Here is a 16,434-nt window from a genome sequence, read left to right as displayed (position 1 = left end):
GCACTGCATACACCTACTAGTAAAGACACACAGCTGTTGTCCCATCCATTTAGCATGCCCCCCCACACAATCACAATCTTCAATTTTGTCAAACCACGCACCACACTACAAACCTGCTTAGAAGCACCCATGCTTACAGGCCCACATGTGTCCAAGCAACAGAAGACACTAGCAATATGTGGTTTCCAAATAACCGAAACCCAATGTGCTCAGAAACTGACTCCCTTTGAATCTCGCTAGTACACACTGCGCAAGTATCAGCAGCCCTGACCCATTCAGGCAGGACCAAGAACCTTCCAAAATAGCATAAGACATGCTATACAAGTCTCACTTACATTAAGTAACACATATAGCTCTCCTCAGGGACGTGATCTGGATGTAAGCAGTAGATTCTCTCCCTGTGATGGTCTGTCAAGAACACATTCTTTGAGGCATCACTGCCCAGATTTAAAATAAAAATTATTTAGCCCAAGATGACTAAACTACATCTTCAACAGACCATGAGCCTCTGACATAGGTGAGAGGGCTGAGGTACTTCAACAAATTGCGCTGTAAAATAGACAGATGGAGGGGAGTAAACAACCCCCCACAGGCAGATATAGATTTAAAAGCAAGACACCAAAAGGAACATTTTCCAAGAAATACGTAAACACTGATACTGGAGAAAAGCACCATGGTGTGATGTTGAAAAGCGTTAAAGAATTCTTTTTTTTTGTGACTCGTTCGTCAAAACCTTTCACAAATAAGACACAACCATGGACATAGCATGCCTCACATCAGATGTCACTCCTGAGGTACGAAAACTTGCACGAGGAATTTTGTGGCATCCACTCTTTGGTAGAACTGATCTCTAGTTGGAATGCTAGCGGGATACAGCTGTGGTATTCACAAGGTGCTTAACAGAGCACCCCAGTGTTAAAATAGAGTACTGAGTCATGCAGTTTAACATTGTCCCTGTCTGTGAACGGGATACAGAGGTTGCCATATATGGTCATGGCTTCTGCTTGCCTCCGAGGAGACTCTCCAAGGATTGTGAGGAAGACAACACACATGTATTTTTAAAAAAGATTTATTTTTCCAAATTCAGGTCAGTAGAGTAGTTACAAAAATACAATACAATGCGAAGACATAGTATCTGTCAATGAAGCAACATATGCTTGAACATGCTACTTAATACAGCCCTCTACAGAAATCTGAAAAAAGAACAAAGTCAGATTTGGCTGGTCTGGAATAGGGATTAGACATAAATGGGTGAAAAGAACATTTGCAAAAAGTACTGCTTGGAGAATTTAGCCCATCAAATGCTTGCTTGTGAAACACCATTTAATTTTGTGACAATGCTTCTATAAATGCCTCTAACAAGGAGAAGTGGACTAGAATATACAGTTTGCAGATTCTCCGAACAGATATGCAGCAATCCATATCTTTTGTACTCAACAGGAGCAGTGTATTCTATTGGAGCATATCACAAACTATATGGCACAAATATGTTGTGTTGTGTCCAACATAGGTGTGGGAATAGTAACTCAATATGGCAAACTAGGGTCCCTTAAAGTGTTTGCATCGCCCTCACTTAATCCCCAGAAAGCACATGACATGCATAGGCAGAGCACCGGCAGGCTGTTGTTGGGAGGACCAGTGATACAATGTTACCAAACTGGAGCGTTCCATGACAGGTTAATATACACAGAGTAGCCGGCTTAGCTGTAAGTGGTACAGCTATGCAAGGAGCATTTTGCCAACTTCCGTGCTGTAAAAGACTGTATAAACGGTATATTAGAAAAGGGCATGGCCAAGAGTCATACATATTACAAAACCTTGCTTGAAATGTTCGAGATGGTAGATTGTTTACTTGAGTTTACTCCCCTGCCATTCTCAGGACCAGGGTCAGAAGCAATGTTGTAGCTCCAAACTGCAAGTAACACCACTGAAGTGGCTTTCTCCAGTAGCCCTTTTCCTTCGAGGAGGAAAAGAACCAAACTTAACCAGGGTTAACGGATGGGGACGCATTTCTAAAAAAGAAAGGGGTTTGCTTCAGCAAACACTGAGAAAAGCTGGCAAAATTCCAAAAAGAGTGGCTATAAACATTTACAAAACAATAGGTAACCACCAGCTGAGGGTTCAGGTGTGATCTTGGTAGCAGTAGTGTATAACCAGTGTTTAATGTTTGTCTAATATGTCAGGTATTAATTAGCCCATTATCTCTCATCAGTCTTTGTAAAACAATGCAACCTTTCCTAGTTAGATTTGGGGGCAAGGTCTTCAATACTGCTCGATTTGGGTAACGGACAGAATTACGTAGTCTTCAACTGTTGTATTATAACTCATCTTCAATATGTTTCCGGTAAGCATCCCCGGTCAACTTCCTCTGAGCCTCCTTCATACCGCTGACAACTGTGAAGTGAGCAGAAGGGGTTGTCAAATGGTGCACAGTGAAGATCAAACATTTCGAAGTAAGTGCAAAATAGACAAGCAAAGTGCAAGTTACACAGGAAAGAGATTACACTAACGAGGCAGAGGACAAGGGAAATGCACAAAAAGAAACAAAATATTGCTGTATACACTGCATTGGATAAACATGCAGATTTCTGCAAGCTCAAAGATGCTTCACATGGAGTATAGTTGCTGCACACTTGCAGACACCTTTCTGTACTACACATTTAACAGAGTTTTTATTGCATGATACAATTACCCTGTGTCAGCTCGTGCAGGAACACACCTCTGCTATTGTGCACTGCACCAGTCCAGCATAGCTATATTAATCACAATATAGTATTCACATTTCTTACATTGCTATGTGTTTTTTCTTTGCTATAATCACCTCATACACCTACTCTTTATTCTGAATACTGTGGGATATATTGACCCACTCTGCTGTGCTTTACCACATCACTAAGTTGCATTTGCGCAAGAAACAGCAACCTGGCTGCGCTGGCTCCTCTGCACACCAGGACCTCAAAACTGCGTTTTTGCAACAACCAAAAAATTGGCTGCATCATCCTGCCACACATACTTCAGGCAGGATGAAACAGGGGACACGCTGCAGGAGCGTACCAGTGTGTTCTGAAACATATAAATGGAATTAAGTCAAGAGGCAGCATTGCTTTGCTGCAAACCTAATATTCCCTTCAAAATGAAACCTTTTTCACCCTTAAAAATGCTGTTTGACTCCAATACCATCCATTCATTCATTGGAAACTATTGTGACTGAAAAGACCCTGCCGTGCCCAGGAGAATTAATTGTGCCTCAGCAAAACCGGGCATAATTCCTGAATGAAAGGCCCAGTCAAATTAGCTTTAAAAAAAATGAACAAGGATCTTTATTTTCACTCACACGGGAACACACGTTTATTTTCTTCACAATGTAGCAAACACGAGCTGTCTTCAAAGGAACTCCACTATCTGAGCCTGGTCAGTTTCATATATCAGTGTTCAGATAAAACTCATGCTTAAAGAAAAATGACTTTAGCTGCAAAGACATAGTGGAAATCTGAGGCAGCTGCAAAACCGAAATTAAAGAAAGAAATGCTAGCAGTTTTAACGCATGTAGAAAAATGGGTTTTTGCTAACTGAAGAAAAATTGGCCTGTTTAAAAATAAATTGTTGCATAGAAACCTGTTTACTTAGCAATGTAAAGGGTTTATGTTAGTGGTGATAATACACACATAGGCTATCTCCTTTCACAGGTTTGTTTAATTCAAGACCCAAAATAAGAAGTTAAAGAGTTTTAAACACATGGGCTGGATTTGCAAGTCATTCCAGCTGCCAGCCATGATACTACCCCCAAGGGGAAGGGAACTATCATAAAAACTCAACAGATACTGACAACCCCCTGATAATTACGGGGTGGAACAGACTTTTGCCTCTGCTGGGACCCAGGACAGTGATGTTCCCAGGAAAGGAAGCTGGAGGTGTGAGAGCCAATAAAACTTAAATCTGGCTGAGGAACCCCTCCCACCCCCATCCTGCTTGGAAGGAACTGCCAGTTGGTGTCAGCGGAAAATTAAAAAAAATGATTCAGTGACTCCCATTTGTTGGTATGCAGTGATAAAAACGTGGCGAAAATGTTGTCTATAAAAAAAAAAAAAGAAATCGCAGAAAAAATGTTGTTTCACCCGGTAAACCCTGTTATACCATTTAAGGGGAGCGAGTGATGCGCGGGTGTCCCCCGCTTCCCTTAAATGGTATGAGTCCAGGGGTTGCGGGGATGTCCCCTGCATCCTTTACATGTATTGCGGTGGCAAAACCACAGCATTTTTGCCATGATATTTTGTAACCACAGCAATTTTTGCCACGATTTTAACACATGGAATCCATTTGTTTCTAAAGACTATTTCATAAGGAAACTTTAAAGACTTGTATCTCGGCAGTAAAACTTTGTAGAAATGTAGAATTTTTGCAGTGCAAAAGTGAATTTTCGGGCTTCAGTATAAAACTTGGTAGAATGAATTGATAACAAGGGGACAGAAATGGTAATACATTTTGGATTACAAGAAAAATATCCATGTTGCAAATGTAACATTTTGTACATACATTCCTCATGACAATCCCCACCCATGTATAAAGTTGTAGAATTTTGAGAAATGTAGTCCCATTGAAAAGCGTAAAAAACTGGTAGAGGAGCAAACCCAGGCCTCACGGACTGGAGGTTTGGACTGAAATGTGATGCACAAAATATGTAACCTGTGTATCTGATTTGCTAAGAGGTTGCAATTGTGTAAACATATGTTTGTGGCAAAATTAGATTTTAGTTCCAGTAACTATGGGAGGTTTCTGGACACTATAAAACTCACCCCATAAACCTGACATAATTTTTCTGAAATCCAACCAGCAAAAAGCTAAGCGGAGACTATTACTCCTGTCCAATCCGGTTGATAGAGGCGGGTGTAGTAAAGCCTGCCCCAGTCATATACTGTGATGTTGTCACCAGGCATTATAAATAAGAGCCCCTGACAACACAAAAGAGACACCGATTCCTGATTTCCTACGCTGGTGTCCTGTTCCTGTCTGTTCCTGTCTTCATCTTGCATTTATCCATCTAGACTCCAGATTCCAACCACAAAGCCAAGCATTGCAGACCCTGCTTCAGCTGAGCCTCAATTCTAAAATAATCCCAATAACCAAGGGAAACGCTGTGGTGTTTTGAGAAGCATCCTGAATTAACCTAACTGCGTGCTGCTTCCTTATATCCATTCAGAAGTGAATTTGTGCGCTGCATACTAGGCTGAGACCAGGGTTTGTCGCCTGATTGAAATCCTTAACAATACATAACAGGATTGTACCTCCTGCACCCATTCCATTACTCAAATGAATAAACACTAAGCTTGATCTCTGAAGAGAATTGCTGGCGGAAGGAATGAAATGGATCTTTGTTAAAAAAAGAAAATCGAAACTATCACTGAATACCATAACATTGTTTTTTTTTTTTCCTTTTAACACATTTCACCGCCAGTATATTCGGGGGGAAGACTCCGCCCCCTCCCTGCCCCCCGAACCCGTTTTTGTAATTAAGACGCCCCCCAACCAATCTAGAATTTCAGCGAAATGCATTAAAAAAAAAGGGTTTTGTAGTAATGTCATTCAATGTTTTGGTACAATACCGATCAAATGGCCATGCAATCAATGAAGTTGCAAATGGATGCGCGCGCGCACAATATACAAGCTGGTCGTAAGAGTTATATCCATACAATGGGTCATTCCCCATATGCTGATATTTTGGATCCAGGTCTTCCACTAGGGAAGGAAGGGATTGGGCCTGTGATGTTTATGCACCTTGCTGGGAAGTGGGATAGCAATTCTCTTCTTTCAGTAGTCTGCCTGAGGAATCATCTTCAGTTTGCCAGATCGTCCCCTGCAAACCGGGGAGGAGATCTGGCAATTTCCCTGGGGATATGATATGACATTTATAAAGCGCCTATACAAAAGTGGTTCAAGGCGGGACGAGGCAAGGGAGTGGGAACGGAGAGATGACAGAGACAATGATCTTACAAGGCCAGGTGACATTGAGATTGTGCAAGTGCAGGGGAGGGCAGAAGGGGAAAAGTGCAGGGGCAGTCCAACGGATAAACAGTAAAATATATAAAGAATATAAATTAAAAGTGAAGACACCAGGTGTCAAGTGCTGGTAGGGGGCTGAAGGGATACAGGCAGTGGTTGCTAGGGGGGCAGTGCAGGTGTGAAACTGCCGGGAAGGGGACCAGAGGGTAGCCAGTGCAGTTTGAGCCAGGAGATCAGCAGGGAAGAAGAGGAGAGAAAGCAGAAGCAAAGAGGAAGTTCTTGAGGTGCTTCCAGAACCGGAGATGGTTCTCCTCAATTTTCAGAGAGGCTGGGAGGCCCCAGCAGAAGAACGATCTACCACCAACTAATTGCTTGGAGAAACGACTGACCCCGAGGGGGTTGGAGGCGGATGAGCGAAGAGCTCGAGAAGGAAGACATTTAGGAAGAGAGAGTTGAAGGTATTGAGGCACTAGGCCCCAGAAGGCCTTGTGGACAATGCAGAGAATTTTGAACTTAATCCTCGCCGTCACTGGGAGCCAGTGCAGAGATTTCAGTCCAGGAAAGATACGATCCCTGGACTTGAGGCCAAGGACCAGTCTCGCAGTCCAAATTTGCAACCAATAACGGGTGTCAGCCTGGGTGGGCTGGCAGAAGTGGGTGGCAGGTGGTGAGTAGCAGGTGACTGGTAACTGAAAGGACAGCACCAGTGGGGAAAGAAATGATAAGTGCTATTCAACTCCAGCGTGCAGCAATACACCTGAGTACCAGCAGCCTCAAAGGGACGTATGTGACCCTAATAAGATGCAACTGTAGGCAAGGTAGGGGAAACCTACAAGTTTCACATGTACCATAAACGTTTATAGGCCATAACAATTATCGTTACTGGTCTAGCTGCACAGGAGAGTATGAGAGCAAGGCTTCCAATGTTCAGTTGTGGTAATCATAAACAGGGAGGATAAAGGGTCTATAGACAGGATGGGGAGTAGGGGGGGGGGGCAGAGTGCCTTGGAAACCCAAACAAAGGCTCCCATGTCAGAGAATACCAAGATCTGCACTGAATAGGCCTTCCTCAGTTGCATACGGGCAGGAAGTTGCTGTTTGAGTTGTCCTGTGTTCCATTAGTAACCAGCCAGCGGGGCGGGGGGAATGGGGCTTTGAACGGGGGCATTACCACATGGTAATCTCGCCGCTCCAAGCTTCCGAAAGGGCTGGATGCCGCCATCTTCCCCACCGGGGAACCAGGTAATGCTCCCCTCGCCCCATCGACAGATTCCCCGCCACTTACCTTCTTGGATCCTTTTCGGGAGCAGATGCACTGGGAACACTTCTACGACACACCACCATGTAAAGGAAGGAGGGACTACACGTAGCCCCTTCTTATCCTTCCCATGGTGGCAATTTTTTGTGTTTACTATTTTTGTATGCCCGCCATGGAAAGAGAGGAGGGACTACATGTAGTCCCTTCTCACGTTCCATGGTGGCCATTTTGTAGGTTTACTTTTTTTTAAAAACTATTTTCAATAACCGCTATGTAAAGGGAGAACGGACTCCCTTTCCCCTTCCTTGGAGGCCATTTTTCTTGGTTGTTTTTTTCTTTTTTCAGTTGCGAAACGCAGGAGCTTTTCGCAAATGAAAAAAATAAGATTTTAGTTCCCCGGTCATACGTGCCGGGGTACTAATAGAAAAAGCAGGGGGTTAGGGGTCATAACCACTCAGTTAATGGGCCGGGGCATTACCTGAAGCAGTAATTGCCCCCCCTGCGAGGGGCTTATTGCTTAATTAAGGACATTAACCGCAGTGGCTTCTACTAGTCCACACTCACCTTAAGTCCCTACTTTGGGAGAAAAATCACCAGAATGGACTAGAGCACTATGTGAAGACACATTAAGGCTCTTCATGGTCTTGCTCCTCCCTATTTCTCTTCTTGCATTCTACCCTCCCTCTCGTTCACTTCTTCTGCCTTCCACCATCTCCTCATAGTTCCTCATCCCCCTTGTGCTCAATCTCACTTTCAGTCATTCTCTCTTTTAGCACCCTTACACTGGAATTATCGCCCACTCTTTCTTCGTTCCATCACCGTTTACTTATCTTTTCGGATCTCTCTCCAATCCGATCTTCTCTCGTCTGGTTAATTAAAGGTTACGGCAACCACAGAACTGTTCTGTTTTTTTAATGTTAACTTCATTGTTTGTACCATGCTTGTTTTTATGTTCAGTGCTTTGGTTTAAGGCGCTATATAAAACCAAATAAAATACAAATAAACAAAGAAATTAAAACATTGTGCTGGTTTAAAGGGGTTGGGCAGAGGAGGGTGGAAGGACAGGCCATATGAAGTAAAGGGGAGTATGGACTAGGAATCCCATAGTTACTGCACTTGTAGACATAATAATCCATCACAGGTATCATTGAATTCCTTACCATCGGCTATCTCTGCCCATGTGCTGGATCTCAAGAATGTTTTTTAGAACTTCAATCATTTCAGAACATTTTCAAAAAGTGAGGAATGCAAGAAAAAACAGTTTGAAATACCAATCAGTTATTTCAAGCAACCAACTAACCAACACACACACACACACACACACACACACACACACGATCTAGGTTGACAAGCATGAAACAAGTATTTTGTTTTTAACTGCTAAAAACTTCTCTTTCAGTTTGATTACTTTAAAATCAACTCATAAGTGCCACTGAAATCATCAGTTCATTTCATTCTTTGTACATGTCTTTACCAGCTCGCTCCCAATGCCCAAGTACAATCTTTCTGACATTCACCATCACTGTTGATATCCATTTTGCCCAACTTCCTGTGGGCGCCAATGACAACTTGGGTCAAGTCACATTTGAACTGCAAAGTTTTTTCTAATATATTATACTTGTGACCAGAAATAAAAAGAGGTGGTTAGATGATTCCAAAATGGCTGCCGACTAAGGAGGGTGTTCAGAGCTGCGCTCTATCCTGGGCCTGAGATACATGGGTGTCCGTGTAGCAGAAACCGGCACCCCCCATGGCACTGTAGCGGAGGGAGACAAGCCTTCAGGGTCCCCCCAACCTTTTGGCGAGTGGTGGCGGCACCAGTCGCTGTGACCTGAGGCTGAGGAGAGCACCCTCTACAGCGAGGACAGCTCCAGCAGGGTGGGTGCGTGGCCTCAGCAAGGCGCACAGAAGCAGCAGAGGTAGGAGTGGAAGCTCCCCCTACCCCCAATCCCCAGCATAAGAGCAGGCAGCAGGGGATGGAACCAAAGCAGGGAGACAAGGAGGCCGCGGGGGGGGGTTAACTGAAGCATGGTAAAAGAGCACTGCCCAGACAGACGAGACTGGGAGATACGTATCCCTGTGCCAGCGGGGATCTGGTCGGAGGAGCAGTAGTGCAGGCAGCGCCAGGACGTGTGACCTGGAGAGGAGGACAAAGGGCTTTGGGCCCTGGTGATCTCTCCCACTGGGGTGAGGAGAGGAGCAGGGCCCCGGAGTATCCCACATCGGCAGCAAAGGAGAGGGGCTGTGCAGGAGGAGTGAGCAACCGGGCTAAACGCGGTGCATGAAGAGCACAAGTGGAGAGGTCCTGAGAGGGCATAGCCCAGCTGGGGAAGGTCGAGCAGAGGAGCATCGGAAACCTCCCACCCCCATTATGCAGAGCTTGAATAAACTCAGGGAGCAGAGTAGGGGGCCTACAACCCCCATGACCTTGGGACCCTACTGCACAGCATGGACCTGGAGCAGCCCTGTGGGGTGCCAGGGTACACAGAACGGCGCACATACCTGGGGCGCAGGGACAAAGGAATTAAGTGGAGAGTGGACCCCGCCTGCTCGGGCGAATCGGGGGCAACAAAGCACTGCAGGCATAAAGGGGAATCAGACTACATAGGCCTCAACAGCAAGGCCAAAAGGGAAGCAGGAGGGCCTGGACCCACGGTGACGAGGCCGCAGCGGGGAGGTGCGGCCACCCCCGGGGCAAAGGAGGAGCAGGGGCGGCGTCTGCCCTGGCCTGGAGAAGTGACAGAAGAACCCCAGTAGCAGTACTAGCACTGGGGGCCAAGGCAGCAGCAGGCAAAGCGGCTGATCGGTGCACAGGGGTGCCACTGGTGGGCCTACTTTGGCAATGGAAGGAGGGGGCTGCGGGGTAACTCCCAGATGCCCAGAGCAAAGGGGAAGAGTACACCGGCCTGACTGAAGTTGCACCCCCCCCCCCACCCCAGGAAGCCAGCTGGAAGCAGAGTATACAGCGACACCTCATGAGGGGCAAGGACGGAAGAGTGACGGCAGTGGCCTAGAGAAGGACAGTATGGTCTTCAAAAAAGAGGTACAACGAGAGGAGATAATCTGTGATCCATTGACCTTATCAAACCAGAGCAAAAAAGTATATGACATATCTGATTATGATATCAATGAGTTTCCACAGTCACCGGTGCGTAGGAAGAAAAAAGGGAAAAAAGGAGTTAGAATGTCCAAAAACAAAATATGCCAGCCGTGAAAACTAGGGCCAGAAACTAATCTTAAGCGGTTAGAAGCGTATCTTTACAAGAGGATCGACCAAATGCGCCGTCTATTGATAAAAACCCCAAGAGTCATAACTTTGTACCCCCGGAGGTAGAGACAAGTGGGGAGATACTGGCTGATAAAGAGAATAACTAATGATGCTGAGGTGGAATGCATAGAGGATAGGGAATCAAATCGACCAAGGATAGTCCAAGACTGTCCTCAGACCAAACAAACTAAAATGACGGCCTTTGGCAAAATAGTCAGCACTAAGCACGCCAGACTATCTACTGGTCTTCAACAACCAGGGGTCCTCAACTTGGGCACTGAGACTATAGCGCCTCTATTGGGAGAGTCATCCGTGGCAGGCCTCCAGTTAGATGGAGCACAGGCTATGATAAACAAAAACAGGGGGGTGGTCGGTACTGAGACCAATGGGGTGGTGTCTACAGACATCAATAAGATACCAGGTGATAACAAGAGAGATAATTCCCTCCAAGATAGACATTCCTATTCTGGACAGGAATACGGGGACACCGGTCCAGGAGCAGTCGGTTGCCGTGAGTAACACGGGTAAAATTATTGGTTGGATAAACAATAATAAATTAGGTTAAGTATCCAATCTCAATAGGACCAACTTACTAAATATTTTTAAACAAATCCCTCTACTTGGTTCTATTACTACGGACGACATAGGCGCTCTCTCTCTCCCGACCCATAATAATCTCTGTATGGTGTGTAATTTCCATTCGGAGATGGTGGCGGAAATGGTAAGAACGCAAGAAAGAAATCATGAATCGCTGGGATTACAATTGCGGACACTCGCAAGTGTCAAAGAGGCTGACATTTTCCTGGCATATAAGGAACCCGTTGTGAATCCGGCAGGTCCGACGATTAATATTGCCTCCAATTTGTCTAATCCCACTATAGATTCCGCTCCTGTGTTGACTTTGTTATCCAGTCTATTAGGCAATGGCCAGAACTGGTCCTGGTTACAGCCAGCCCTAAAAACATTAGAATCCTTGAGACAAGGTCAAGGAAATGCGTGACAGGACAAAGATACGAGTGATTTCTTGGAATACATGTGGTAGTGTAAACCTTAATAAAATTCTGCATATGAACTCTATCAACACCTGTCCTGGGATCTATCTTTTTCAAGAAACTATGATGGTCGATTACCAGAGCCTAGAGGGTATTCACACTTTTACACACCCTGCCTCCAGGGGGACGATGGATCGTCCCAATGGGGGCCTAATTATAGCTGTAGATCGCAATTTGGGGCTCAATGGTAGGGTGGTATGTAGTATGGACTGGCTCCTTCGTATTGCCTTGGATATAGATAAAAACCTCTGATCCTATATTGGTTTTGAACCTCTATTGAAATCCTTTAAAGGTACCCATTGAGACAGTAGAAGAGTCCCTTAGTGATATAGTAGGGGATTGGTGCAAGAAAGGGCTAGGCCATCGCATTGTGTGAGGAGGGGATTTTAACTCACTGTGCGCCGAGGGTATGGAATGGAATGATAAAGAAGCTATCCCTTAAATCCTCCACTCTAATCTTGCCAGGGGGATACGGTGGTCCAGCTTTTTGGAAAGTTGGGATTTGACTATGTTGGACCACCCTAACTTCACAAAAGTACCTAGATATACATGGAGAAGGGGTTCTTATAGTTCCAGGATTGACTTTATGTATCTAACGGTCTCAAGAATGCCTGCGGAAACCCGACGCACATTAATGTAGACTTGGGGGATCATATCCCCTTAGCCTTTCTGTCGACTCTGGTTCTTCAGACAATCCAAATTAGACCTGCTCTTATTCGTCTTTCCTTGGCAAACCAAGGAAGATCGGTTAACTGGAATCATAACACCATTAAAAGAGTTAACACTCTCCTTACAGAATCAATAGCTAAAGCAAACAAAAGTGAGTTTGGGGAAAGTGATTTTTTATTTGGAGGTTATCTGTATAATAACATAATGCTTGCATGTGCATATAAAATCAGCAAAGTGGACAATAAATTTAGTGACGAACCTAAGAGTTTCAAATGGGATAATAGAATCTATATCTCCCAAATCAACAAAGGAAGGGATTTGGCGGCCCTTAAAAAAGTCCCTATTGCCTGTTGAAATTGCTGAGGATGGATCAATATTTGCATGCCCATCAATTCATGATGGAGAGTCTTTGTAAGGGCATGAATGGCAAATTCTGGTCAATAGTTAATAGAACTTTAGTCCCCTTTAAGGACAGCCAAGACTGTCCCATTCAATCTGTGGCTTGGACCACATTCTATTCTAATAAATGTGCTCTTCCACCGAAATTTACATCAGAGACTAATATGGAATTGGGACCTCCTATCAAAGGTCACTGTACATGGGACCATGAGGACATTGTATGGGCGATTCATAAACTGAAACCGTCTAGAGCCCCTGGCACTGATGGCATTCCGCCCTTTGTTAATAAGGCCTCTCCTCACTTATGGGCCTCTCTTTTAAAACCCGATATTTGACCACATCTTTGAGAACCACATAGTACCAGAATCCTGGGTCCAATCTATTATAGTGCCCATACATAAAAATGGGGAGGTCACGAATCCAAATAACTAAAGGCCCATAGCGCTTATTGATGCGGCTAGCAAAGTGTTTGCCATCCTGCTCCTAAGGGACCTTAATACAGTGGTTAGACACAATTCATATCTCAGCAAATTTCAAGTTGGTTTTAGGGAGGAGCTGGGAACCAACTTGAATGCAACAATTCTGGCTCATTTGAGATTTTCGGTTCATCAAACCAATGCTGGAGATGTGTTTATATCATCACTGGACCTCTCAAATGCTTTTGATGGAGTTATTAGATCAAGATTGTGGTAAAAAATGCTGGCTTTACAGATCCCCGTAAGCTAGTTCAACTTCTCGCTTTCCTCCACTTAAATACATCTATTAGGGTCTGTATGACCAGGGAGGGTGCCCTGTCGGGGGCTATAGCAACTTTTGTGGGGGTCAAGCAGGGCTGCTCACTGGCCCCTATTCTTTTCAATCTGTATGTGTGCGATGTGGAGGGGGTGTGGCAGGGACCTTCGATCGCACCGGCAAGATTGGGGAGGATGGCGATTGAGTGGATGGCCTTTGCTGATGATTTCATCCTTTTTGATCGCACCCCCGTAGGCCTTAGAAGGAAGATGCATCTCATATCACTATGCGTGGCTAATAACCTTATGCCCAATGCAGTGAAATCCCAGATCCTGGTTTAAAAAAAAAAAAAAAAAGAATGTTACAAACATATAGGTGGACTATGGGTGATGAACCTGTAGACCAAGTACAGGCTATTACATACTTGGGGTACCATGTTACAAACCGGGCCTCTATGAAAGATTGGAAGTAGAGTCTCGACGAGAAGGTCTGTAGACTTAAGATCCAAATGAAATTCTTGAGATCAAAGGTCTGCAGATTCTCTCTGTTACCAATCAGGCGCTTTTATCTAGCTAAATGTGAGCCAATCTTACTTTATGGCTTAGATATTTGTACCCACGACATGAGCCTGACACTTAATATGATTCAGGGAAAGCTGTGGAAGGAGCTTCTGGGCCTATCGATGGCAGTCCCTAATGCAGTTATTCGCCATGAGTTGTGTCTCATCTCGCTGAAAACGAGGGACCTCTGGAAACTACTCTCCCTGTACAAGAAAATAAGTGATCCTCCTAAAAAGTATCTCTTTGAAACTCTAAGAGAGGTGGCTAGAGTTGAGACTGTTCCCTCTATGACTAAATTTTGTGATAGAATGAATTCTATACTCCTGTCCTTAGGACTTACTGTAGAGGATCTTATAGAGCGACCAGGCTGGGTGAAGAGGCTTCTTCTTAGGGCTGATTGGGTGGAAACAGTTGAGGGTGATAATTCTTATGTTTCTTACAAAGATGATTCCAACTTTTGCCACGCAATGGAATATGTGCGCCTCTACTTACAGAGATTTCCATGTGAGAAGGGCAGGTTAAGTTACATGCGCTTCAGGCTCAATCAGTTTCAGACCCTTGAGAGGACAATCCACTGGGGTACTAATAACAGTCCAAGGTCGGACTCTTCAGATCTGAGATGTCGTTTTTGTGGGGACCCCAAAGCCCAAGAGACACTTAAACATTTGGTGCTTGGGTGCATGTATTTTGAGCCTCTACGCTCCCTGACCCTCAAAGATCGATACAAGAAGGACCTGGAGTGCGCTGTAAATCTATTTTGGAATAGATGTATGTGGGGTTTAAACATATCTCTAATTGTGGCATTGAATGCATTTTTGCAGGGCTTAACTATTGGTTTAGAACAAATTAATTTGCTTATTTGAAACTGCACTGAAGCACACTTTGGAACTCAATGCACTTTTTTTTATCCTCTGTGCTGAATTATCTAGACAGGCATATGTGTACTTTTATGAAATATGGATGTTCTTTTATTATCGATTCTATATATACATGACATTTTTTATTATGCTATGTCTTTTCTCTTAGATGTGAATTTGTATATGTTGTGTAAGGTTTTCTGTAAACTAAAGATGCAACAATAGGAAAAAAAAAAGGACTTAAAGGAGTGCCTCTGAGAGCTGGAGGGAAGGATGGCAACCACATTCCAGGATCAGCTCATATCCCTGAAGGATGACAAACTCCCTGAAGGAGGTTAGAGAAGATGTGAGGTGCCTGGGAGATAGCGTCAATACCACCAAGCAGGCCGTAAATGAGGTGTCAAGGAAGTGAAGCAGAACAGCGAACTATTGGAACAGGTGGCAAGGGCGACCCAAAATCTGGAATTTCAGGTGGAGGACGCCGATCCAACATCTGTGACTGGCTGGGGAATGGAGGCACTGAGACGGTTCACAATATTGGCACAATGTGAGGGGATTGAATGATATATGATATGGCATTTATAAGGCGTTTGTACACAAAAATGTTTCTAGGCGCGACAAGACAATGAGGAGGAAACATTGGGAGGACAATACAACAATCTTACTAGGCCCTGTGTCATTCAGATTGTGCCAGTGCAGGAAAGTGGAAGGGGAGAATACCTGGGTTAAGAGTAGGAAAGTAGAAGCGCAAGTGAAGAGGACAAAAAAACGGACATCATAATGCTCCAAGTAACACAGAAAGAAGGCAGATAAAACAAACTCCGGCTGATAGGAGTTCTCAAGGGTGTATTGGGCACATGCCCAATGGAAGACAGTGGTGGTATTGCTAGCATTTAAAGATTTGATTGCTACACAGATTACACAATGTCAGGCCGACCCAGAGGGCAGGTATCTATTCCTTCTGGGACAAGTAGAACGGCTTATCACACTGGAGACCGTATGCACCCACTGTGGGACAAGATGGGTTCCTGCGGGATTTAGCAGCCAAGTTAGAGCAATTTGCGGTAGGGGAAGTTATACTCACTGGGGATTTTAACTTGGCATGGGCCCTTCACATTGATGGAAGCTCGGGGGTACAGCGTGGCATGCCCGGTCCCTCCCGCACATTGATGAATAACTTTGAGAATTTAGCCCTGCATGATGTATGCCGGACCAAAACGGTAAAGGAGAGGGGTTATACATGTTTCGCCCATGTCCACCAGTCACTGTCTAGGATAGACTATGTGTGGGTAATGCCTAGGCAAATAGGAAACGTGGGGGAGGTAGAGCTGGGATTAATTGTGCTCTCGGACCATGCACCTATCACACCGACTGTTCGTGCCTGAGGGGAGCGGAGGGGCTTATGGGGATAGACGTTCCCGGGAGAGATGCTAAAGAACAAGGTTATCACGGATATTATAAGGGACAAAATAGATTTTTACTTTGCCACTAATGATACCCCAGATGCCAGCCCGGAAGGAATATGGGATGCGTTTAAGGCGGTAATGCAGGGAGAAATTATTGCGCTCACGGCACAGAGGAAAATCAGTGGGGGCAGGCTGGAAGAAGAGTTGGAGGCACAGTTGGGGGAGGTCATGCGGGC

The 16,434-nt window shown here is 44.8% G+C and overlaps 1 protein-coding gene across 1 annotated transcript in view; it reads right to left on the bottom strand.

The window, feature by feature from the left end:
* Positions 1 to 1,053: 1,053 nt before the first annotated feature.
* Positions 1,054 to 16,434, bottom strand: part of LOC138547336 (thioredoxin domain-containing protein 12-like) — a 654,368-nt gene continuing 638,987 nt past the window's right edge. Inside the window, exon 7 of the mRNA XM_069642202.1 lies at positions 1,054 to 2,394. Coding sequence (XP_069498303.1) covers positions 2,318 to 2,394 — 77 coding nt within the window. The 3' untranslated portion in view covers positions 1,054 to 2,317. The remainder of the gene's footprint in view (positions 2,395 to 16,434) is intronic.

Source organism: Ambystoma mexicanum, chromosome 1q, assembly GCF_040938575.1.
Source record: "Ambystoma mexicanum isolate Mex_15411 chromosome 1q, UKY_AmexF1_1, whole genome shotgun sequence".
Classification (NCBI taxonomy): Eukaryota; Metazoa; Chordata; class Amphibia; order Caudata; family Ambystomatidae; genus Ambystoma; species Ambystoma mexicanum.
This window is presented reverse-complemented; position numbering and strand designations above follow the sequence as displayed.